Source organism: Rana temporaria, chromosome 1, assembly GCF_905171775.1.
Source record: "Rana temporaria chromosome 1, aRanTem1.1, whole genome shotgun sequence".
NCBI classification, from domain to species: domain Eukaryota; kingdom Metazoa; phylum Chordata; class Amphibia; order Anura; family Ranidae; genus Rana; species Rana temporaria.
This window is the reverse complement of record NC_053489.1, coordinates 274,854,813-274,880,615: the sequence shown is the minus strand read 5'-3', so window position 1 is coordinate 274,880,615 and position 25,803 is coordinate 274,854,813. Positions and strand designations below refer to the sequence as shown.

The window sequence follows — 25,803 nt, the reverse complement described above, 5'->3', positions numbered from 1 at the left end:
ACTGACCTAATAAAATTAAAATGATTGCTTGTACAAAAATTAACAATTTAAAAATTCACAAAACAGCAAAGTACATAAACTTACTAGTAAAACTTGCACACAGCAGGCTTGTGTTACTGGAATGGGGTTAAAAGGCCTGGCTCAATAACTCAAAAGTCCTTCTAGACAGAAAAATGGACTTCCTGCCATTTATACCAAGCAACATTGTAAACCACAAAGGAATAAAGGTCAATGTTGCACTTTTTGTCATTACTGAATCATTTGAGATAATCTGTGTGGCGGATGAGGGAAAAATCGAAGGCAGTGAGAACGCTGCAAATGGCTTATTGACCTCAGAGCAATTTTCATCTCCATCTGTCTAACAGCAGACACATGGGAAGGGGGAAATGCTCTCAGTGCTGAGCATTCTTCCTTTTTAAATCCATGCCGCTCTTCTTAAATGCTTGGCACTCATTATGTAAACCAGGAATCCATTAATTGATTGGTTAAGGAGAAACCACACAAACAGCAATACAGGGTTTACTTTCCGTTTCAAAAGGCAGTCTGATAATGGTATGTATGTGTGTGTGTGTGTATGTGTGTATCTATCTATCTATCTATCTATCTATCTATACACACACACACACACACACACACACAAGATGCAATACTGAACTTGTGAAGCACTATGTAAGGGGGGGGGGGGGGGGTGCGCAATCTGATGGATTTAGAAATCAGAGTCCCTGCAGTATATCAATGTCGAACAGCATGTCAAGCTAGGAATCAATTCAGGTATAGGCCACAGCCAAAATTTCACTGATCCCAAATGAGCTTTAAAATTATTTTATTGCTCAAAATTTAATTTGTTCCAACTCGCGTCTCCATGACAACGTTGGCTAACCCTGCAAATCATTTGGGTAATTGGATATCTTATCTTTCTATTGCTCTCAAATCAAATGATTCTGCTAGAATTGCAGCAGCCAATCAAATTTAAAGGTCTCCAGAGTAAAGAGCTTAAGAAAGTAGCCACATTCATCTGCTCTCTAATGCCATATTAAACAGGATATGACAAAATGTAGAGGTTGGTTTTTAAATTCATTTGGGAATAAGAAATGCTTCTTTAAAAGGGTACCGTAAAGCAATGCCACAAAGTAGCTACAGCACCTACAACCATGCCAACAAATAGTTATAGATTTCTGATAAATATCAAATGACGTTTAAAAAATCAACTTACTGTGCTCCTCATACCCAATTGAATGAGCAGCCCAATTAATTTCTTCAAAGCACAGAGTGGATAAGTGAGCGCATTCCAAGCATCCGATTAGATGAGCACGTTAACGGCTCATCACTACAAGCTATTTGAGAACTGGCCTTGGCAGGATGCAGATACCTGGAATGCTTTGATATAATTGTATTCAGACACATCTGCACAGACATCTCTATTGGGGTGAGACAACATGGCAGTAGAGTGTTAAAATTATCATCTGACAGACCGATGCAGTGTAATGTCACTTTACATACAAGGAACTCTCAACAGGCAAGGTACATACGGAACTTTGTACAAGACTTAAAACTGGGCTATAAAAAAAAAAAAAAAAAAAAGGGGGGGTGGGGTTCTGCCTCTGCACGCCGAGCTTAAAGTAGGCTTCAAAAATCATTCTAAATATGCATGGCCAGATAGGATAATATCAAGCTGCTTCTATGGGCAAAACACAAAACTCCTGTAGAAGCAGCGCTTTCTAACCCAGTGTACATGGAGCCTTAAAGTGATTGTAAACAATCACCTTGTAAAACCACCCAACTAAAAGTTTCTCCTTTCGGGTCCCCCCTTCCTATTCATTTGTATTTTTTTCATCCCTTTTCTTCCTCCCACCTTCCTTTTCCCCCCATTCCCTCCCCCCCTTTTTTTCTTCCTTCCCCTCCCCCTCTTGGAATGAACTGTTTTTTTTTATCAATATCACTCCTTTCATCTAGAATGTGTTACGCATAATGCCCCTTTTCTCTGCCGCGGGTGGAACCTTTTTTGAACGGCTTGGTACCGCTGTTGGGTGAGCACATCTTTCTATTATAACCTTGGCTGTACTATCACTTTTAAAGTGGTTGAATTGTACGGCCCTCATTTTGGGTCTTATGCTATCATTTTATAGACAACTCTTCCTGAGGAGTGTGTGTAATGTGTAATTTATATATATATATATATATATATATATATATATATATATATATATATATATATATACACACACACACACACACACACACACACACACACACATATACACACACACACACACACACACACCACAAAACTAGTTGAGGAAAGACCAATATATACACTACATCATCAACAGATACCTTTTGGGAAAACTCATAGTATTTGTTCGTTTGATATTTTAATGAACTTTGTATGTCATTTTACATGCAATAAAATAGCTTTTTTTTTCAAAAGAACTACGTTGTTTATCAGTACAGAGATAGTCCATTACAACAAATTGGGTGTGAATGTGTATAGCTTCAGCAACTGCCTCAACACTCCCACCTGTTTCTTTAAAATAGAAATCAAAGGCAAAAAACACACACAATTATATTTCGCCACATTCCCTGTTTTCATCTGCAAAAGAGCTGGGGGAGAGGAAGCAGGACACTGAGCTTTCCCATGAATGGCTGTGCAACGGGGGCATGTCAGTACAAGTACTACTCATTGGACCACTAGACTGGCAGCCCAAGAAATTGTGTATCCATGTCTGAAATAATCCAACAAAGCTGCCTGTATTGCTTACAGCATTCACTGGCAGCCATTATAAACATCCCAACTTACAGTTTTATACAACAATCTGAACATATGTAGCATTCAAATGCTGCATGACTGAGAATACTCTTCATAACAGACGTTGGTGCCGAGCCAGAAAAATGTTTGTTGTTGCACTCGCTTAGCAATGCTTGGACTGGATCCTACTATAAAAATGTTGTCTCTGTATGTTTCACTCCTCTAATCCTAATTTCTGAATACACAAAAAAAAATAAAAAAGAATAAAATAGCTCCCAGCAGTTTTTGAGCGGACATGGTAAATAACTGTCCAGTTTACACACAGCTGTAAATGTTGCTGACATAAAGCCAATTGGCATGTAGAATTCCCTTGTCAAGAGCTTTTGCTCTTATACATCTTTAGTATGTCAGAACTCTCAACCATAGTTTGATGGATCACAGTCTTGTCTGACATTCAAGAGTTATTTTGTTTCCAACAACTTTCAAGTACTGTAGGTGAAAAAAAACACTGCTAGCACAAGGAGTAGTTTAAACAGAAACAACACACACACACACACACACACACACACACACACGTCATAATTTAGGCACAGTAAGCACCAAAAAAAAAAATTAAATATACTTGTTTGCTATAAGTGGACAAAATTCAACACCCAAAACAATGGAAAATATCCAAACTCGTGTATTGCGGCTTTCCAAGAAAGCTTTGGCCTGAGGAGCATGACTATTTCTGAAGTAATACCAACTGCCATTACATACTTTCCAAAAAGGACTTTAAAATGTTCACTTCAAATTATCCAGTTTCATCATAGTGACTGAAGTAAATGTTTACACATTTTGTCAACATTCTCAAATCCTTTAGTAAAATGTCATTAGCAAGTTTAAAAAGATTTTTAATTTTTTTTAAAGTAGAAGATATAAAAAACGTCCCCACAATGCAAAAAGCAAAAATGTGCATTCTCTTCATTTGAGGGCTAGTTCACATCAGTTATGTCAAGACGCAGCAGTTTGTGCTCTATGGTCCAGCAGGATCTCAGCGCAATGCACTGTACACGTATTTATTTTTTTACTTTATTGAAATATCACACAGACCAGTCATTGCAACCATGATCAGCAAAAGGAATGACTTGGTTACAGAGCTGATAAAAAGGACCAATGAGCCAAACATTTGGTAATGTCACGATACTTGTGCTCCATTGGAAACTACAGTCCCTCTGCCATGAAAAAAAATAAAAATAAACCTGAACATAGGACACAGCCGTGTAGGTAAAAACCCATGCACTGCTGCACACAATTCCAACGTGTCAGGAGCTGGGTGGGGGAATGTTCCTGGATTTTGTAAAGGGGGGGGGGCATTTTGGCAGGGGGGGTGTAATTTTGAGGGAGCAGGTCTGCAGACTGATCATGTTTTAGGTTACGCCTAGTCCGAAAGGTGGAAAACTTGAATGGAAAATATAAAATAAAATGGCGGGGGAGGGGGCTGTGGGAATTTATAGACCAATAATATGCAATTGGAACTGTGGTTTTCTGCCTGGGGGACAAACACACACACAAAATTAGTGGGTATTAAGAGATTTCCAGCTGTAAAAATGCTATAATAAAAGCTAAAAAAAAAAAAAAAAAAAAATAAAAATAGAAAAAGAATTCTACAGCTACAGCCAACGCTACTGGCATTTTTCTAACATCCAGTGTGCATGAGGCCTTACAGTGACATCATACACAATTAAAATTAGGTCAGGGGAAGGCAATTTTTAACAATTACAATATGGCTTATGTAGCTGGGAATCCTCCCAACTCATCACTAGCCCAATTTTTCCAACATTTTACTCCAATGAGCTGTGAGCCAGGTCATACCCAACCTGCAGCTCACGTAATCAAAGAAGCGCACTGAGGCGCACTGAGGGGGCAGAAATTACCCAGCCTGCAGCTCTTTGAAGAAACAAAGCAAGTGCGAGTTCAGAGTAAACCCCAACTTATCTTTACATATTACCATCACCCATTTTTAAAAACACAATACAGGAGCTCCTAGATGCCAACTAACTACAGATTTACAGAACATCAGCCTGCATGATAAAAACTAGTTCAGGGTCCAAAGTGAAGATTCTCAAAAGCAGTCGTAAATTACATGTTAAGAAGCGTAAAACTAAACTCTTTACTGCGACACCAGCTTAGCAACGATTGTCTTTAATAAAAGGTTTGCCTTTAGTTTACTTCAAGAACAAGGCAGCCAAAAAAAAAAAAAACACACACACACACACAAAAAAAAAAACACTCTGCTGGCTCCTGCATTGGAACTGCCAGCCTTTGCATTCTACAATAATTCTTCCATACCTGCATATACCCAATATCAGACATCACTGTAGCTTCTTTGAACACACATACAGTACATATACATCCTGAAATAAGAATCTATATCCCTGCACTTGTAGTAAGAACATTGTTTTCAGTGTTTAATTTCCTTTCAGACAAATGATCCAGCAAATAAAAGAAATGGCCCCTTTGCTCTCATTCAAAAATCCATAACAAGCACTGCCCTTGCAAACTGCCTAACAAGCAGTATTGGCAATTCACTTGCATTCTTCAATCAGTTTTCTGCAAATCCCAAAGGCATACCACCTAATGCATTTCTATTTTGTGTCTCCATTTAATAGTAAACCTTTTCACTTCTCATAATAAAAAGGAAGCCCATCTAAAACATCTCAAAACAGGTAGCTACCTTGAAGGTTAGTATAATATCTTCCATGATGTTCTCCAACCAGACCTCAGTCTCTATACGACTCATACAAAATCCTGTGCTGCTCAATGGAGTAATGCTTATTAAAATATTAAGGTACGCAAAATTTGTAGCGACAGTCCCAAAATCTTGCTCAAATGAGTATGTGAAGTCAGTTCCGGAAAGACTTTACAAATTCCACAAACCAGCTCCAAAATGGGAGGAGATCAAGCTACATGGTTGCTGGCTCCCCAACATGGCCGTCAGAAGATTAATTAGCCAGCTAGTGTATAGCTCCCAGCTTAATTCTTCTTCAGAAAAAAAAAACACACTCATTCTCACCCTCCCAATAAGCATACACACTGATGGGGATAGACCATCAGGGTGGATAACAGTAGCTTAACTAATCCAAGAGCACTGGAAAACACACCCCAGTTCTTCACAACATTGTAGTGTATAGAATTATTAGGTTAGTGTTCCCATTACTGACGGGTTTGAACATTTGAAAGGGCTTGCATAAAAGTGAAGCACTCTGCAAGTGCTTGTAGCTGGAAAAATACTAATCTCAACATGCTCAAACTTTTATTTGAAAAGCTGCAGAAGACTTCACTTCCACAAGTGTGACTAAAAGCACATAAATGTTATGTTTCTGACCTGTGAAGGATGAGTGAATCAATGTCAGGTACAAAAACCAGCATTTGAGTTTTGCAGCTGGATACACTTCGGGGTTGATCTACTAAAACTGGAAAGTGCAAAATCTGGTGCAGTTCTGCATGGTAGCCAAATGAGCTTGTTCAATAAAGCTTTGACGAGGGGAAAAAAAAAAAAAAATAAAAATGCCACACACTGACTGGTTTCTGTGCAGAGCTGCACCACATTCACGCTCTCTCTCTCTCCAGTCTTCATAAACCGACCCCTTTGTGAGAAGGAATCTCCCGTGTCAGATGCATATAAGACAGTCAAGTGAACCTGTTAAGTGCCTTTCACGTGAGGAACTATTTCCATTACACTCAACCGATGAAGTGGTCATGCTCCCACTGGATAATCAACTGGAATAAGAAGCTGCTGGTATGCAAGCAGGAAAGAATGCCACCCACCTAGTCAATGTAAGAGATAGGGTCACAGTGCAATAGATCAACAAGTGAACATAAAGTTCTGCTACAAATTTGGCAAACTGGCGATAGAGATGCAAGGAATGTTGGTGCAAGTGTACAGGACGGAAGCCGCGAGCAGAAAAGTTTTACATGACTGGTTCAAATGTTTTTGTGATGGGAAGAAAATGACTGAGGATGAGCCATGACCGAGCGAATGTGACACAAGACCGGCAACTGACAGTGGAGGAATAGGACATTAGCAAGAACATGGCGTGCACCATCATCCGCAAAGATTTGGGTAAGCAGAAGATCTGTTCCCCGTTTGTGCCACACAAGCCAACAGATGAACAGAAAGCAAAAAACAGATGGAAACCGCTGGAGAGGTCATTACCACGTGTGACCAGGATGCATCCCTTTCTGCCAACCATCGTTATAGGGAATGAGACCTGGTGCTACCAGTTCAATGCAGAATCCTAGCAGCAATCAATGATATGGCATTCAACGTCTTCCCCGCAACCCAAAGAGAGTCACCTGCATGTAGAGCGCACGTTTTGCAGACATGGCAGCAATCCAAGAATGTGCAACAGCGGTTCTGCAATCGATTCCTAAAGAGACCTTTGGTGACAGTTCCCAGACGCTTTATGTATGTTGCATACATAAAGGTGGTGAATTTGAAGGCCAATGAAAAGTAATTTGGTTTTCTGATACACCTCATACCATTCAATACAGGAGGAATCAGAAGGCCCTGCTCAAAAAGAATCATTCATAAAACATCGCACGCAGTCACAACAATGCTACACCAAATTGTATACAATAGCTTGTAATATCAAATTATGTTCAAAAGTAATGCCCCCAAATAATTTGGCAACCAAGATTATGAACAAGAAAGTAAATAGGATGAGGAAAGCCAACGAATGCAGAAAGAAGTTCTAGGTCTCAAATAGCCGATTTATATACACACACACACACACACACACAGCACTGGAATGTATACACCTGCAAACCAATAAAAAGCCTTGCATCAAATTTTGCACAACAAAAACAAAGTTTTAAAATGAGAAGCAGCTTGAGGGGATAAGAAAACAAACAGAGCCAGCCCCCCCCTCCTTACCTTGTACATACACTTCAAACCATAAAAATCAGATGACAGTGCCGCAACGGGTTTCACAAACTGTATGTGTGGCATCATACACATAGCAGACAGGCCAAGAGAACATTAACGCTGCCTCTGTGGAATTCCCCCACCCCCGCCTCCTATTTCTCAGTAACAAAGATGTTGTCAGAAATGACATTTTTCTGTCCCCAGATGATTCCTTGCTACCATTTGGTTATAAGCCATAAAGCAGGAATAATTTCAGCCTGTCAGGAGTCTAGCTAATGCCCAGTTCCCCCTAGAGAGAATTCCTGTCAAACGTAATGAGCGCTCCAAAGGCCCTCTCTACAACATAATGAGCACTTAGGCCATGCTGGTGATCAGTCAGCAAAATGCATCAATTTGAGCCTGCCTGCACCCTGGGGTCTGCACGTCACCAGTTTTTAATAAGAATTATGATTACTAGCTACAAAATGTCTCTTTAGAATAGTAAAAAAAAAAAAAAAAAAAATGAAAACTTCCAGGTTTTTGCAAAAAAATTAAATAAAAAAAACATTCATTGCCAACGGCAGATTTGGCTTAAGAGATTTCAAATAAAGGGGGAGGTGTACTAAAATCTGGAATTAACACACAAATGGTGCATTTCAAAGAAAGATTTTGCAGGACATTTAAATGGATGTATGATGTATTCATACTAGCGATTCGTAAGTGGACACAGATGAAAAGCAAACTGCTCAAGACCACTGGTGATTTCTCCAATGACCCATGTGATCTCCTGCAATACACAAAGTGCCTTTCACAAAAACATCTCCAGCAGGCAAGCGAATGTTAATGCCCATTCTACTGCACACATAAAGCTAAGAATATCCCCATAGAAATTCAGCTTCTAACTCAATTGCTTGCTAAAGGTCTTTGAATATACTAGAGGCCTGAAGCCTGAACTAATCAATTTCTCTGCAGCGCCCTGGTCGGTCAGCCATGCTCTTTAATTTAATGAAACAAGAATTTTAGACGGAATAGCACATATACATCAAGCTCGAAGTGTATTGTTGCACTTTGAAATGTGTCCAACTGTGCAACTTCATCTAATGATAATCTTTTTTAAGAGGCAAATCGATTTCTTAAAGACTTATTGTGCCATCATCTCGATGAAAAAGTGAGCGTCAGCATATCTGCTGAATACTTACACCCTGCCATTAATGCTTTCTTTGGCAGACAATATGAGCTCAATTGAGGGTCCTCTGGGTTGAACAATCATTTAGCTGCTCTTCTCTTATGAGGCCCTTAGTGCCTTGTTCCAGTTCAATACTCTTTTTATTCCCCATTATCATGGTCATAAGTGAGAATTTTATGGGAACAAAAACCAAGGTTCACACCTAGAGTTAGAACAACCAATGACCTATTTGTTCTTTTCAAGGTGACAGCATGCTAAACTGGACACAGCAGAGTCAGCTGCTCAACACTAATCAGGTAGCTGAAGAACAAATGGAGACCATCACAGGTATACTAAAACATGATGGTTTAACTTTAACGTATAACTACATCACATAAAGAGCATAAAAAAGCAAGACTGGTATTACAGTACAAATGTGCCGATTTGCTTTGCAGCGTTTGTTGCATTACAAAAAGTTATATACCATATTTAAATCGGCATATAACGCACACTTTCCCCCTGAAAATAGGGGGAAAAATCACGGGTGTGTGTTATACACCAATAGTGCACCTCAGACTCGGAGGGGAAAGGAGTGCCGCCAGAATTCACAGAGCTGTAATCTCCTGTTTACTCGGCTCTGACGTCACACACACACAGTCCTGCCTGCACCACCGGCATTGGACCAGTGTTCTGTCAATCACAGTAGCTGGTCGAATGCCGAAGGTGGAGGCAGGACTGTATTTGACTGCAGATGCCGAGTGAACAGGAGAGGACGGCTGCAGAGGGACACACAGGCTGCAGAGGGACACTGACCATTATTTTGCTTCAAAGTGGTTTATTTTATTTTTTTTAAAGTTATTTTTCCCTTAAAACTTCTCTTAAATTGGGGCACGTGTTATACGTCGATAAATACGGCGTATAACACGGGGCCGAGATTGCCTTACCAACATCAGCCAGGTAGGAGAGAGCCTGGAGTCTTTACAGCACAGCATTCTTGTTTGCCCCAACCCCTCAGTACGGGGGTCACATTAGCTGAGGGATGGAGGGAGAAGAGAAACATTGGATTACTTTTCAGTTCCAATGTGCGAAGATGCAATTGTTTTGGAAGAATAAATCCCTTCTTTTAAAAAGGTTAGATATCTTGCGTGTAAGGAACAAAAAAAAAAAAAAAAAAGCAAGATTGGCAAACACTGCTCTAGAGGGCGGTAAACAAATATAATGCAATGCGACCACTCAGAAACCACCAAAGTCTGATTGTAGTGTCCTAAAGCCCAACTCCAGCCAGAATTATAAGCCTATTCTTAAAAGGTACTTGCCTCGCCTCTGCAAAAACACCAAACTTGTATTTATAATTTTCACACCCTTTTTAACATCCCAACTAGTTCTCTATCCCTGCCCGTTCGCTCTCGACCTGTAATGGTAATTTTGGCAATGAATAAGCGCAGCGTGGCTGTCTGAACCAAGTCTACCTGTACCCGTTTGCCTGTCCTGTGGTGTCATTCAAGTTACGGATTTTACAATAAAGAAATTCATCCCTACCTCAGTGTGCAGCCACCCATTCCTTTTATGCTCTCGACCCGTGAATGTGACCAGGCACCACCATTTACTTAGGTAACTGATGCAGGTCACATTTCCCCCCTACTTAAAAGGAGCATGCATCATGTCATGCCTCCTTCTGGGGACGAGTATAAACAGTACTGTCATGACCTGCTCACACAAGTTGATTGACAGCTATGGTAATAACTGACAGTTGCTCAAGGAAAATTCTGTGCTGTACAACATGCCGAAAGTTCTTATCCAATTCCCCTTGCGTGTGGAAAAAAACATTTCAGGCACAGATTGTGATGTCATTTATTCGAGAAATCTTAATTTACAGGAAAAAAATACAGCAGTGGTTAGGAGTATACACAACGCATTTGCAGACACTTTGGCAACCATTTATTTTTAGATGATACACAGGAGAGGGAGAAAAACAAAGTTTTTAATCCCTGTAATTAAGATTTCTACTTAAGAGCCATTAGGTACCTCACAGACAAGAGATAGTTTAAATGGTCAAATTAAAGCTAAACACCATACAAATCAACGGTGCCTTAATCTCACTTGGCTAGAAAGACCTGGCACAGAGGAGTAATGCACAAGCTGCAGGTCAAGGACCATCTGCATGGGAGCTTGCATGTTTTTTGCTTATGTGGGTTTCCTCACACTCTCAAAAGACATGTTTAGTGGGGCAATTGGCCCTAGAAGGTATATGTAGGCATTTAAGCTAGCAAGCTTTGATTGTAAACTGCTTGATGGCAGGGGTTGAAGTAAAAGTACAATAAAATGTTCACAGTATAGAAATATCAATAAAAAAATATATAATATAGGAAAATAAATGGCTCCTGCAGGAGGAAACTGCTGACCAATTGGGCAAAGATGTGAGCAACTGTGGTAAATGCTTAGACTCGCATCATATATGATGCAGCACAGTGCACAATTGACATATGCAAGAAATGGAAGGGAAAAAGTCCTAACATGGAATTAGGGAGAATCATGCAGCGCCCAGGGTTAGTGAATATATTTTGACGCTGAAAAATCCTAAGTAGAGATTGAAAGTAAAGAAAATAATTGAAGTGCTAGCATTGTACTATGAAAAATTATTCCCCCAGCTGTGGAGTTTGCAATAGCAGTCCCCCAAAGTCAGGTTATACACCTGCTGTATGTAAAATATCCATGCCAGAAAGAAATGACAACTTTTCAAAGCTTTAGGACTTATTCAGGACACAGAGCATGAGATTTCATGGATTTAGGGGCTGTATTAGCCTATTTGCAATAAATGAGATGAAATGTAAACAAATAGATGTGGTTTGCTTAGCAGAGAAACACATTCCTTTAAGAGAAGCACTGGGGTGCCATTCACCTTACCGCAATGTGTACATGCCCTTAAATAAATTTGTTTTAGAAACTCATTGCAAAGCTTTGGAGGAAAACATCACAAAAAATTACTGTATATAAGATACCATTGACGTTTATCAATACTGTTCAACTTACTTGTTTATGCATCTCAATATTTAGGCCATAAGACATCTCATAATACTGCAAGAGAAAAAACAAAAAAGGGATTTACTTTCCAGCTAAAATAATCTATCCATACTAATCTAGATCATATATAGATATATCCATCTCATACGTTTACATACCCTGGCAGAATTTATTTACTTCAGAGAATATGAATGAAAAACAGTTTTCACTCATGGTTAGTGTTTGGCTGAAGCCATTTCTTATCAACTGTGTTTACTCTTTAAAATCATAATGGCAACAGAAGCTACCCAAATGACCCTGATCAAAAGCTTTTCTAACCTTAATGCATAGGATTTACAAACACTAACATCAATGACAGTTGATGTCTCTTGTGGCATTTGTGGATGAGGCTCCTTATCTATGATAAAGCTGCCCATTCCTCTTGGCAAAAAGCCTCCAGCTCCTGGAAATTCTTGGGCTGTCTTGCATGAACTGCACGTTTAAGATCTCCCCAGAGGGGCTCAATGATATTGAGGTCAGGAGACTGAGATGGCCACTCCAGAACCTTCACTTTATTCTGCTGTAGCCAATGACAGGCCGACTTGGCCTTGTGTTTTGGATCATTGTCATGTCCAAGTACGTCCCATGTGCAGCTTCCTGGCTGATGAATGCAAATGTTCCTCCAGTAATTTTTTGATAACATTCTGCATTCATCTAGTCATCAATTTTGAGCAAATTTTCTGTGCTTTGTAGCTCACGCATCCCAAAACATCAGCGATCTACCTCCTTACCCTTCCATCATAGGCCTTGACTTCTCTCCAAATGTAGTGTTTGTTTGCGGCCAAAAAGCTTAATTTTGGTCTCATCACTCCAAATGACTTTGTTCCAGAAGGTTTGAGGCTTGTCTCTGTGCCGTTTGGCGTATTGTAAGTGGGATACTTTGTGCCATTTGCGTAGTAATGGCTTTCTTCTGGAGACTCGACCATGTAGCACAACTTTCTTAACGTGCATCTTGAAACATCCACACCACATGTTTTCAGAGAAAGTCCTGAATTTCACCTGAAGTTATCTGTGGGTTTTTCTTTGCATCCCAAACAATTTTCCTGGCAGTTGTGGCTGAAATTATAGTTTGTCTACCTGACCGTGGTTTCATTTCAACAGAACCCCTCATTTTCCACTTCTTCATTAGAGTTTGGCATGCTCTTGGATCTTTTTATATCTTTTTCCTGTTTTATACAGTTTAACTACTTTTTCCCTAAGATCTTTTGCATTCCCCATGACTCAGAATCGTCACTGCAGCACTGGATGAAAGATGCGAGGGTCTGTCAGGAGTCCAGAAACTCATTGACCTTTTATACATACACACACACACACACACACACACACGTGAGGATGGTTACCTTTAATAGCCATTCAAACCCTTTGTGTCAACTTGTGTGCCTGTTATCAGGCCAAAATTACCAGGGTATGTAAACTTTTGATGGGGGTGATTTGGGTAACTTCTGTTGCCATTATTTTACATTTCATTAAAAAATGGCTTCAGCCAAACACTAACCATGAGTGAAAAATGTTTTTGTGTTATTCATATTCTCAGAAAAATGGCCAGTCAAATACTGCTGGGATATACAAACTTATGAGCACAAAGTGTGAGTACACAAAAAAAGTACCTACCATACAATAAAGAAGGGGGTGTACATAAAAGATATATAGTACATACCATAACATAGTGCCTTTGCATTTCTGTCTTATCACTTGCCAGTTTTTCACATTCCAACTTAAGACTGAAAATAAAAAGAAAGAAAAACAGTTTTTATTTACTCATATACAAGACCTGAGGTGCCTGAAAGGATTACATTTCTCCCAGATTTTTCTCCTAAAGCATATATAAAAATACAAACATACATTTAGCACATGGCAGCCTACCAATCCTTAGATGTGGTAATTAGATTTTATTTTTTTTTTTTTAGGTCATTTATTTTCATCTTTATTTTATCTATGGATGGAGCCATGGTTGCCACCCAGGCGAAAAGTTAAACATTTTTCGTTTCTATAACATGGGCGATAATGGAAATAGGATACACAAACAGGATAACATTGTTTGGGTGATAAGGACACAGCATTATGTTTCCAGGTTAGCACACACAAGTGATAAGGACACAATTTCTGGCAAGATCAACAAGTATTTTCTGTACTTTTACCCGCACACTACATACCACTAATGCAGCTGTCATCTCAATATGCAATTTTTCATTTATGTTTTTGGGTTTTGTTATGCTTTTTATGCTGATAAAACATGCTAGTAAATAAAAAAAAAGGAATAGGCTGCCTGCAAAAAGGAACAATTACTCCTTTTTACATTATTAAATGTAAAGCCAAAACTTTCTAGTTTTAGATAGAATGGTTGAAACCCGTCAAGTTTCCATTGAGGAGAAACAAAAGCACTGGGATGTCAAAGATTTTACAGTGGTCACCAAAACAAGAGGGAAATATTCCAACAGGGACATATTTCTGTGACAAAGGTCTAGGGCCGGCGGTTCACACCTACACATTTAATGCTTTGTGCAGTAACGCACTACAGTCCATTTAACGTGGCTTCATACGGGACATGTTCACATCCATGTTTTTTCAGCCACTGCATTTTTTGGAAAGGGTTAGGGACTTGCACTTTTTGTTGTGACTTTACCGCGATTTGCATTTTTAATTCACCCAACAAACTGGCCAAAATTTAAAAAACGCAAAGCGCAAAATGCATCAAAAGAAAACGTCATAGGGGAATTCTCACTTTGGACAAAATTTCCTCTCAATTACTGTGACATCCCCACAGAAGAAAATGTGCATGTATTTTTTTTTAGAGTCTGCAGAACAGTACACCCACAATCAGCAGATCACAAGTGCAATGTCATGCTTCTCCAGACTCTCCTTAAAGCCGTCAACTCGTACCTCCTGTATGGGAAGACAGTTCCTGGAGAGCAGAAAAGTGAATGAACTATGAAAGCGCTCACCAGCGCACTTGAAGTTCATATAGAACTATCTGCCGCAATGGAAGATGGCAGTTGTAGTTCATTCATCCATTCAAAAAACTCCGGAACCAAAAAAAAAAAAAAAAAAAATTACACACATTTGGGTAGAGCCCATCATGGTTGTGTTGGGGGGGGGGGGGGGGGGCTAAAGACAGGGAGAGGTTGCTTAACAGGCTAGGACCCTTTCACAATGGTTGAAAATGCCAGCAGATCCATCTGCTCAGCAGAGGATCTCTCCGCTGAGCAAACAGATAACAGGTCTGTGTCTGCTCCGCTGATGCAGAGTGAACACGGACACAGCCTGCTGTCCTCTTATGGGCTGTTGGATGAAAAGACTACCAACTGTCACCCGATTCACCAGACAGATGGGGGAACAGATCCCCATCCATTTGATTTTAGGAGATAGGATCGGATGTTGGCGGGTGTCATTTCTGTTGACATCCACAGTTCCATAGAGAGCATGGATGGTCTGATCAGTTTTTCAGGTGGACCCAATTAGTTAATCAGTGTGAAAGGGGCCTTACACCCAAAACATGGGACCAACAATGTTTAGAAAGTTGAACTTCTGTTTTTTTTTCTGCTATGCAATTGAGCCTGGGTATGCCCAATAGGCTCTGTTATGTACTGTCAACTTCGAAACCTGCAATAATTTTATTTTTTTGTAAAATTAAAAGGAAAGGTGAACTTATTAGTGGCATCTATAAATACACTGTTTACACAATTGTTTTTCACAACATAAAGGGGGAAATGGCCCGTTTAAGATACACTGTACTGTCAACAAGTGTTAATGTACAAAGCACTGTTCCAATGCATCTGTAGTTATCCATGTACATGGAGGCAGCCTTTTTTGATCCTTGTATCTCATTGCTGACTGGCACCAAACAGTAATGTGTTTGGTAGCCAGAGACCACGTGTTCTATGCTTCTGAGGCTTAACAGCATGCAGTGTTCTTAGATTCAACATTCTCATTCAGAATAATGAAATCTAATGACATGTGCACCTTTAATTCACTTTAGGTGGGAATTTTAATCATTCCACTGTAAAAATATGCAAGTACTGAGTCATTTACAGCTTTCTTGAAATAGTAAGATCTCATAATGTATAACCAACAGAAATCTACACTTTAAAAGAAATGTTGTAAATAGGGCAAAAAAACAAAACCACATATTGGTCAAGAGCACAGACCAAGACTCAGACAAATCCACACCTACCTTTTAGCTAGTCTGTAATCCTGGCCCTATTAATTCCCACTCAAGCGACATGCAGTTTTAATGCCACCATTTAGCAACTACAAAATCACGCTAACCAAAAAAATTGATCTGTATCCTAAAAAAGTATTAAAATGAAGGCAGACAATCTCTACAAAAATACTCAGGTCATAAGGCAGGGAGGTATTCAAACATTTAAAACTCTGCTGCCAACTCTAGGGGCTCATTCACACCAGCAGGCAAGCATTAAGGCTCCATTCACACCTGAGCGACAAAGCGCCTGAAGCGCGACGCTCAGATACGCTGGAGGGGAGAAATAACAATCTCTATGGAGATGGTTCACATCTCCACGCCGAAACCCGGATCGCGTGAAGCTCAAACAAGTCCCGGACCCTTTTTTGTCGCGGGTATTCAGGTGGCTTCGGCGTTCGGCATAGCAGCCAATGACCTGTTAAAAAAAACGCGGTTAAAAACGTGTTTTGCCGCGGCAAATTGCGGTACAAAACGCTGCGCTAAGGTGTGAATGCAGCCTAAAGCAGATCTTTCCTGCATCCGAGCACCACAAACCAATACCACTATTTGTTTGTAATATGCAAAGCACAATCCCCCATCCATATCTCTATGCTTTATTTGTTGAGACATCACTTTGAAAAAACGCCCCCTTAGCATTTTTGGCTGTGGCTATCTTGAGTTAAAGCAAATGATTAATGTAGCATTTACTTCTAGGAATCTATCTGCCCTTAGCTGAGAAAACTTCCCACCTTTCCTGAATTTGCCTAGGCCTAAAAACCAGGAAGTAACTTAAGAAATGTAAAAAAAAAAAAAAAAAAAAAAAAAAAGAAGAGAAGAAGAATAAAAACAAGTAAATAGGATACACATGCCTAACCATTTACTGATGCGAGCTATTAAATAATAGTCAATGTGGATTGGGAGAGTGATGTTCCACCTTTAACCACTTAAGCCCCGGACCAATATGCAGCCTAAAGACCAAAGGTGTTTTTACAGTTCGGGACTGCGTCGCTTTAACAGACAATTGCGCGGTCGTGCGACGTGGCTCCCAAACAAAATTGGCGTCCTTTTTTCCCCACAAATAGAGCTTTCTTTTGGTGGTATTTGATCACATCTGCGGTTTTTAGTTTTTGCGCTATAAACAAAAATAGAGCGACAATTTTGAAAAAAAAGCAATATTTTTTACTTTTTGCTGTAATAAATATCCCCCAAAAACATATATAAAAACATTTTTTTTCCTCAGTTTAGGCCGATACGTATTCTTCTACCTATTTTTAGTTAAAAAAATCGCAATAAGCGTTTATCGATTGGTTTGCGCAAAATTTATAGTGTTTACAAAATAGGGGATAGTTTTATTGCATTTTTATTTTTTATTTTTTTTTTACTACTAATGGCGGCGATCAGCAATTTTTTTCGTGACTGCGACATTATGGCGGACACTTCGGACAATTTTGACACATTTTTGGGACCATTGTCATTTTCACAGCAAAAAATGCATTTAAATTGCATTCTTTATTGTGAAAATGACAGTTGCAGTTTGGGAGTTAACCACAGGTGGCGCTGTAGGAGTTAGGGTGCACCTAGTATGTGTTTACAACTGTTTGGGGGTGTGGCTGTAGGAATGACGTCATCGATCGTGTCTTCCCTATAAAGGGAATGACGCGATCGATGCGCCGCCATAGTGAAGGACGGGGAAGCCGTGTTTACACACGGCTCTCCTCGTTCTTCAGCTCCGGGGAGCGATCGCGACGGAGCGGCTATAAACAAATAGCCGCGCCGTGGTCCCGGATCGCTCCCCGAGCGGACCCGACCTCCGCATGTAGCGGGGGGGGTCCCGATCGGACCCCCCACCCGCTAATAGGCGAGGACGTACCTATACGCCCATGTGCCTGTACGTGCCATATTGTGGACGTATATGTACATGGGCTGGTCCTTAAGTGGTTAAAGGGGTGTAAAGGTAAAAAAAAAAAAAAAAAAAAAAAATCCCTAAATAGCTTCCTTTACCTTAGTGCAGTCCTCCTTCACTTACCTCATCCTTCCATTTTGCTTTTAAATGTCCTTATTTCTTCTGAGAAATCCTCACTTCCTGTTCTTCTGTCTGTAACTCCACATAGTAATGCAAGGCTTTCTCCCTGGTGTGGAGAAAGCCTCTTGAGGGGGCGAGCAGGAGTGTCAGGACACTACTTTGCAGATAGAGAAAGGAGGTGGGCGTCCTGACACTCCTGCTCGCCCCCTCAAGAGGCTTTCTCCACACCAGGGAGAAAGCCTTGCATTACGGTGTGTAGTTAGACAGAAGAACAGGAAGTGAGGATTTCTCAGAAGAAATAAGGACATTTAAAAGCAAAAATCGAAGGATGAGGGAAGTGAAGGACTAAACTAAGGTAAAGGAAGCTATTTAGGGGGGGGGGAATAGGTACCTTTACAAACCCTTTAAGGTGTGCTGCAATGCACCACATTTATTTTATGTTTTTTTTTTTTTTAAACTTTATTGGGTAAATGTGCAGAGTTTATAACTGTCAGATTTAATAAATTGGCTGGTTTTAGGGGGAACAAAAACCACACTATAAAAGAATATGCTTTGTTTAGATGGCTGAGGTTTAAAAAATCACTTTTTTTTTTATTGACAAGAGGTTTAAAAACCACCAACTCCGTGAGTAACATCGTTGTGAAGCGTTTTCATTGCTCCGCTTAAAAAATGCACCTACTTTTTCAGCACACAGCAATGTAGCGCATTGATGTGAACTAAAGAATTAGGACATAAGGACAAGTTTGCCTTGTCAATGCTTTGGGAAAAACCGAGCAATGGAGCCCAAGTGGGGCTGGTGTGAACGAGCCCTAAATGACTTGTCATGTATGCGTAAAGTAGGAAACGGAGGGGAGATGGGTTACCTGCCTAAATGGGAGTATGTATTAACTTTAGTTTACTGAACCTCCTACAGCTTCAATCTTTTTACACTGCCTGTGTATCAGGATGTTTAACAAACAGTAACTAATTTACTATTTAAACAAAGCCTTATTACTGCAAAGCAGGTTCCTGAAGGCAAACAGCTTTGACTCATCTGGTGTTTTCAACTCAAGATTTTGTTACAAAATGAAGAGCAAATATTGACAGTTCTCAGGAAGGTTGGGAATAAATACACAGAGAAAAAAAAAAAAGAGAAGTTGGTTTGAATGGGACAAACCATTCTGGAAAGAACAGTATGGAGAGGGGAGTGCAACACCACCTGCTGGCAATAAATGTGAAGGATGGGAAAAAAACACCACAAAAAAAAAAAAAAAACATCCAACTAAAAAACGCATAATGCATTTAACTTAACTCATTTATGGTACACGGAAAAACTTATCAGAGAAATCAACTATATAAAAAAACTGAAGTTTTTTACCCACAGCAACCAAACTCCTTGTTATAAAAAGGATAACTTGATTGGATGCCTTCGTAAAACAGCTCCTAAGGATATAGTATGCCCTTAGCTATCAACCTGTCCAGAGTAGAGCATTGAATAAATAATCTAATGATCTATTAACAGACATGAAGCTCAGCATACCAGCTCTAAGTATGTGTACACAATCACAAGGAAGACTGTTTGAAGCAAAGAATACCAATATTTGCACTCTAGCTTTAAAACCATAAAATCCAAAGCTTCTGTCACAGCATACCAAAAAACCTCTACAAGACCCAAAATAAAAAAAGTTCACTTTTCTTTTAGCCAAAGATTATACAAGTTTACACTTTTCCAGTCAATGCAATTTACACCTTGAGATTTTGAAGGGCTGCTACCTCATCTTGATCACATCACCTATTTATTTATGTTTTAATATACAAAACAAAAATTGATTTAGATATTTCTCTGAAAAAAAATGCTCACCTGTGATACTGAGCTTGAAGAAACTGGAATTCCTCCTTAATTCGGTCTAAGGACTCAGGGATGGTAAATTTAAATTGCTGGCTTGCGGCCTGGTGTGGCGTCTAGAGGACCAAAAGATAGGAATGAAATTAAATATAAAAATAAAATAAAAAAACACAACTTCCACTTGAATGATACTTGAGGCAGAGCAGACATAATACCCTGCAGTCTTCCCACAACAGTTTCATAGAAGCCACCAAGAAATGTTTCCATTTGACTTGCCAAGCAAAGCACAATGCAGATTAACTCATCCAACTCCAGAATTAATACATCCAGAAGAGACACAGCCAGTATTGTTCTGCGTTTGACTGGAGGAGGAATAGGTGTAACGCATTGTTAAAAACTCTACTAATCAGCCCAAAAAAATATACATAGCAACCAAAACATCAGTACAGACAGCAGGCCTCACCTGCACGGATAAATATAGCTGCACACATACACACCTAATGACTCAATAAACCGGCAATTATATTAATCTTGTGTGACAAGTCTGACTTCTAGAAGTGGCTAACTGGGCCAAGGGTAAATAAGACTTTATGACAAGGCCCATTATCTTTGCATCCTTGCATAGGGTAACAAAGCACACACAGGCCGCATTTAGATGACAAAGTAAACCTTTCCTCTTTAAAATTACAAATCCTGGCTGAAGCATTGAATCATAAGTAGAAATGCTTACAGTGTGTGACTAATTGGATCCATTACAGCTAGATTTTAAAGCAAAGGGTCAATGTTAAGGCTATTTGATGCAGCCAGACACATTTTGCATCTTTCATACTTCATCCATTTAAACATCATTACTGAAGTGTGAAGAACAGCAGTGCAATAATGGTACACTTGGCAAAAAAAACAAAACCAAATTATAAAGCGACAAATCTACAGCTTCTTTAGCTGTGCCATTTTGAAATCTCAAATCTCTCTGCCAATTGATGGCCAAATAATGTTACTATTAAACTATAATCACAGGCAACAAAACTGCTGCAGCCTAAAGACGCCACGCAGCCATAGAGGTCAGCAGACAAGCAACGGACTGATCACCAAGCAGACATATGGCCTATCCATCTCATTTCACATCGGCTTATTTGAACTAAAACCAGGAAGTGACATCTAAACTGGCAACCGCATGGAAAAAAAAAAAAACAACCCCACACAAAAACACTGTAAAACCATCACCTCTAAAATTAAAGAACGTGCAATAAAGACCGAGAGCATGTCAGACCCCTTGAAGAACGAGGAGGGAAATTGGTGGGTGGTATGTGGCATACATAATAAGGCTTTCCCAGCTTCCTCCTCCCAACAACTTGGAGAGCAGAACAGATGGCAGACATGTGGGCATGAGATTTATGTTAAACCACTGGCTGGAAGGGAGAATAAAAAATAAAAAAAAAAACTGTTCACAAGCAAACAAACCGCCATGCTTTCTTTCAACACCACGTTAGATAGTCCGAGAACCCAAAATAAAGACAAAGAACCATTAACATGTGATTAGATGAGACAAACCACAGAAGACAAGCAGCCCCTGCACCCAAAACATCATAAGCCAAGTCCACTATAGAATTCTGCTATGGCCTTGTGTACACAGAGCTTATACAGGCACTAAGCGTTGGGTTTTTTTTTGTGTTCAATCAGTAAAAGAGCCATTATACTAGCCTATGGGGTTGATTTACTAATACTGAAGAGAGCAAAATCTGGTGCATGGTAGTCCGCTTGCTTCTGTTAAGCTTTGACAATAAAACCTGAAAGCTGATTGGTTTCTAAGCAGAGCTGCACCAGATTTTGCAAGCTTCCGTTTTAGTAAGTCAACGCCTTTTACTAAAAAAAAAACTGGTGCAGTTGTGCATAGAATCCAATCGGCTTCAAGCTTTTATTGTCAAAGCTTAATTGAACAAGCTAAAGTTAGAAGCCGATTGGCTACCATGCAGAGCTGCACCAGATTCTCAATGCACCACTTTTAGTAAATCTCTCCCTATGTGCGCATGGACACTAAGGATGAGCTCCGGCGTGTTTGCATAGAACACGTGCAGAGCCCGTCAGGAAGTCGGCGCCCGCGCTGCGCTAATCACAGCCAGGCAGACGTTTCCCGATCTCTGCAGCCGAGTATCGGACAATGTCTCCCTGGCTGTGATTAGCGCAGCGCGGGTGCCGACTTCCTGGCGGGCTCTGCACGTGTTCTATGCGAACACGCCGGAGCTCATCCTTAACGGACACAGGCGTTGAGTTAGTAAAACTGGAGCGCATAAAGTCTGGTGCAGCGTGGCAGCCAATCAGCTTCTAAATTAAGCTTCGACGATAAGCCTAGGTCCACACTGACAGCGGGAACAAAATCGCGCGAGTTCAGGAAAACTTGCACGATGTCAGTCCGACTTTGGGGGCGATTTCAGAGACATCTGTGCGGGTTGCTGCACAGATGTCTATTGAAATCGCAGCCCAAAGTCGCCAAAAGTACATAAACTACTTTGGGAATCACACTGATTCGGACGGGGGCCATCGCCAGCTATAGCCGCCGAATTGACATGTCAAATCGCTTCAATGTGAACCAGGGCTAAAAGCTCAAAGCTGATTGGATTATATGCACAGCTGCACCAGATTTTGCACTCTTTGGGCTTATATAAAAAAAATCACCCCCCATAGACATTTACTGGCATATTAGAGGCAGAAAAATAAACACACCAAAGGCACGTTCTTTAATAGAACATATGCTACATGTGCCTAAACGCTAGATGCATAGAGTAAATGCACGTTAATGTATTATATAAATATTCTGGCCTGCAGAATGTGGCTTTTAATGCGTTTTTTAATCCACATTTTGCTGCCAGCTCTGGGGTCCAGAGGGGCTCTTTCAGACACTCCCATGTGCACGAGGCCTTAAGGTGCAGTCAATACAAGCTCAGACTTTCCAGCATCTTCAACCCAAATCAGAACGCTCATTAGCCAAAACCCTTTTTTTATAGTCCAATATTAAAAAAAACAACACTTTTTGATCCAGATTTCTATGTGCATCTGACAACCTCCACTTCCTGTCTTCATGCACATCCTTGCACCAGCTCCACAACAAAAACGTGTCAGCACTGGTAGCGGGTGACAACGCAAAGGGCAGAACCAGGATCCGGTTGTCACCCCATAAACAGGAAGTAGCAGATTTTAAAGGGCCAGCGCCCTTGTGACATGCCGGTAACCATTTAGATGATGTAAGTAGATGAGGCCATCCAGATCCAAGGAACTCACCGGGTGTCTGCTCTGGGGAAACATGGCTCTCCCAGCCGCAGCTTTGGCCCTTATCAGCTCAATTCTCGGCGGGTGTGTCGGTGGGACAGCGATGTGATGAGCCTAGGCAGAGCCGCCCAGCATCCCTTTGTCTGTAATCTCCGATCACCGATATTCCCAGCAAACTTTCCCGGACAACTTTCGGATGATATAAATCCCAAAGGCGGACGATGCCGGTGATCCCCCGGCAGATGGGGCTCCTCAGCAGTGTCTCAGGGGACACATGTACACACGGGTGGAGAGAATACGGCCCCACCACTTCTCCATCCACATGGGAAACGCTCCTCCAAACAACAATAAGAGCCCCTCACTTGTGACGGCTCCGCCCGCTCCTCCCCCACCTTCCTGGGAACAAAGTGACGGCCCGGACAAAGCCCGCCGCCGCACCAAACTTCTTCTTCTCTCAGTCACCGGGCGAACAAGCTCCGCTCCTTTCCTCTCCTCCGTCCAGGCCTCTCGGTGTCCTCCGCCGCTCTCTCCGTACACACACGGGACACACCACCGACTCGGGCCGCCCTCACTTTTCCACAACTGGTTACATTAACACGCGGTTTCACACTCCTCCAGCTAACCAGAAGCCGGCCCCGCCCAAGCCCATGCGAAGGCAATGCCGCGTCTCCTCCAATCGCGGCGCCGCTAGCCCAACGTGGGGTCGTGACGTATAGGTCCGCTGTCACCAATCGCGGCATTCCCCATGTCGTTTCTGTGGACGCCTTCCATTCGGGCTGCTGCGAGCCAATGGGGGGAGAAGGAGGCGGGACCAACTGCCAGAATGAGTGGGATGGGCGGCGAGATGGAGAAGTAGCTGCCTGGCTGTCAATCAAAGTAACGTGGGGGGACGAGAGCGTCAAGCGGCGTGTGTGTTTATAATGCTGAAATATATGCTCGGGTATTTATGGGAGTATTTATGTGGAGGCCATGCTAGGTGCTTACATAGATGAAAAGACACACGGCTAACTACACTGCTATTCACCTTCATTTCTTATCATCTCTATAGATGTGCTTGTATTACAGGGATTCAGTGTGTGTGTGCAATACTGTGCTATATATCCATAGAAAAATGCCATATACAGGGCAGCCATTCACATTTTGGGGCCTGACCCCCCCAAACCTGACCACTAACATTCCCCGGGGCCCGCCCACTAGCCATCGCACCAAATCCACACACTGGCCATCCCACCACGTTCTGCAGTGCACCCATGTTTATTCTATCACTCTTATGCCGCGTACACACGGTCGTTTTTTGTGATGAAAAAAAACCCGACATTTTTAAAAACGTCATTTAAAATGACCGTGTGTGGGGAAAACGTCGTTTTATGTCTTCTGAAAAACGACAAAAAAAAATTTGAACATGCTTAAATTTTTTACGTCGTTTTTCAAAACTTAATTTTTTGTGTCATTTAAAATGATAGTGTGTGGGTAAATTGACCTTTAAAACAACGTTTTTAATCCCGCGCATGCTCAGAAGCAAGTTATGACGCAAGCTTGAATGGAACAGAGTGCCGTCGTACGTGCTGAACGTAACCGCGCTTTGCTAGAGCATTTTGAAAAAACGATGGTGTGTAGGCAACGTAGTTTTTTAAAATGAAGTTTGAAAAACGTTGTTTTGTTTCATGATAAATAACGTTGTTTTATTTCATCACAAAAAAACGACCGTGTGTACACGGCATTATCCTCCAGGATCACCCATGTTTATTCTATCACTCTTATCCTCCAGGACATGCATGTCCTCCTCCTCCTCCAGTCCCATTTACCCCATCCTATGTCTTCTTCCTCCTCCTCCAGTCCCATTTACCCCATCCTATGTCTTCTTCCTACAGTCCCATTTACCCCATCCTATGTCTTCTTCCTCCAGTCCCATTTACCCCATCCTATGTCTTCTTCCTCCAGTCCCATTTACCCCATCCTATGTCTTTCTCCTCCTCCTCCAGTCTCATCTCCCCATCCCATGTCTTCCTCCTCCTCTAGTCCGATCTCCCCCATCCCATGTATTCCTCTTCCAGTCTCATCTCCCCCATCCCATGTCTTCCTCTTCAAGTCTCATCTCCCCCATCCCATGTCTTCCTCTTCCAGTCTCATCTCCCCCATCCCATGTCTTCCTCCTCCTCCAGTCTCATCTCCCCCATCCCATGTCTTCCTCCTCCTCTAGTCCGATCTCCCCCATCCCATGTCTTCCTCTTCCAGTCTCATCTTCCCCCATCCCATGTCTTCCTCCTCCTCCAGTCTCATCTCCCCCATCCCATGTCTTCCTCCTCCTCTAGTCCGATCTCCCCCATCCCATGTCTTCTTCCAGTCTCATCTCCCCCATCCCATGTCTTCCTCTTCCAGTCTCATCTCCCCCATCCCATGTCTTCCTCCTCCTCCAGTCTCATCTCCCCCATCCCATGTCTTCCTCCTCCTCTAGTCCGATCTCCCCCATCCCATGTCTTCCTCTTCCAGTCTCATCTCCCCCATCCCATGTCTTCCTCTTCCAGTCTCATCTCCCCCATCCCATGTCTTCCTCCTCCTCCAGTCTCATCTCCCCCATCCCATGTCTTCCTCTTCCAGTCTCATCTTCCCCCATCCCATGTCTTCCTCCTCCTCCAGTCTCATCTCCCCCAT

The 25,803-nt window shown here is 41.4% G+C and overlaps 1 protein-coding gene across 4 annotated transcripts in view; it reads right to left on the bottom strand.

The window, feature by feature from the left end:
- Positions 1 to 23,799, bottom strand: part of TLE1 (TLE family member 1, transcriptional corepressor) — a 79,044-nt gene extending 55,245 nt beyond the window's left edge. The window contains exons 1-4 of one of the 4 annotated variants that reach the window (XM_040355674.1): positions 23,164 to 23,799; positions 19,903 to 20,003; positions 13,517 to 13,580; positions 11,830 to 11,874 (exon numbers count right to left, since the gene is read on the bottom strand). In XM_040355674.1, the coding sequence (XP_040211608.1) occupies positions 11,830 to 11,874; positions 13,517 to 13,580; positions 19,903 to 20,003; positions 23,164 to 23,187 (234 nt within the window). In that variant the 5' untranslated portion in view covers positions 23,188 to 23,799. Of the gene's footprint in view, positions 1 to 11,829; positions 11,875 to 13,516; positions 13,581 to 19,902; positions 20,004 to 21,111; positions 21,477 to 23,163 lie in introns of those variants that run through there. The other 3 variants (XM_040355681.1, XM_040355658.1, XM_040355666.1) reach the window with 3 other exon arrangements.
- Between the last annotated feature and the right edge of the window lie 2,004 nt (positions 23,800 to 25,803).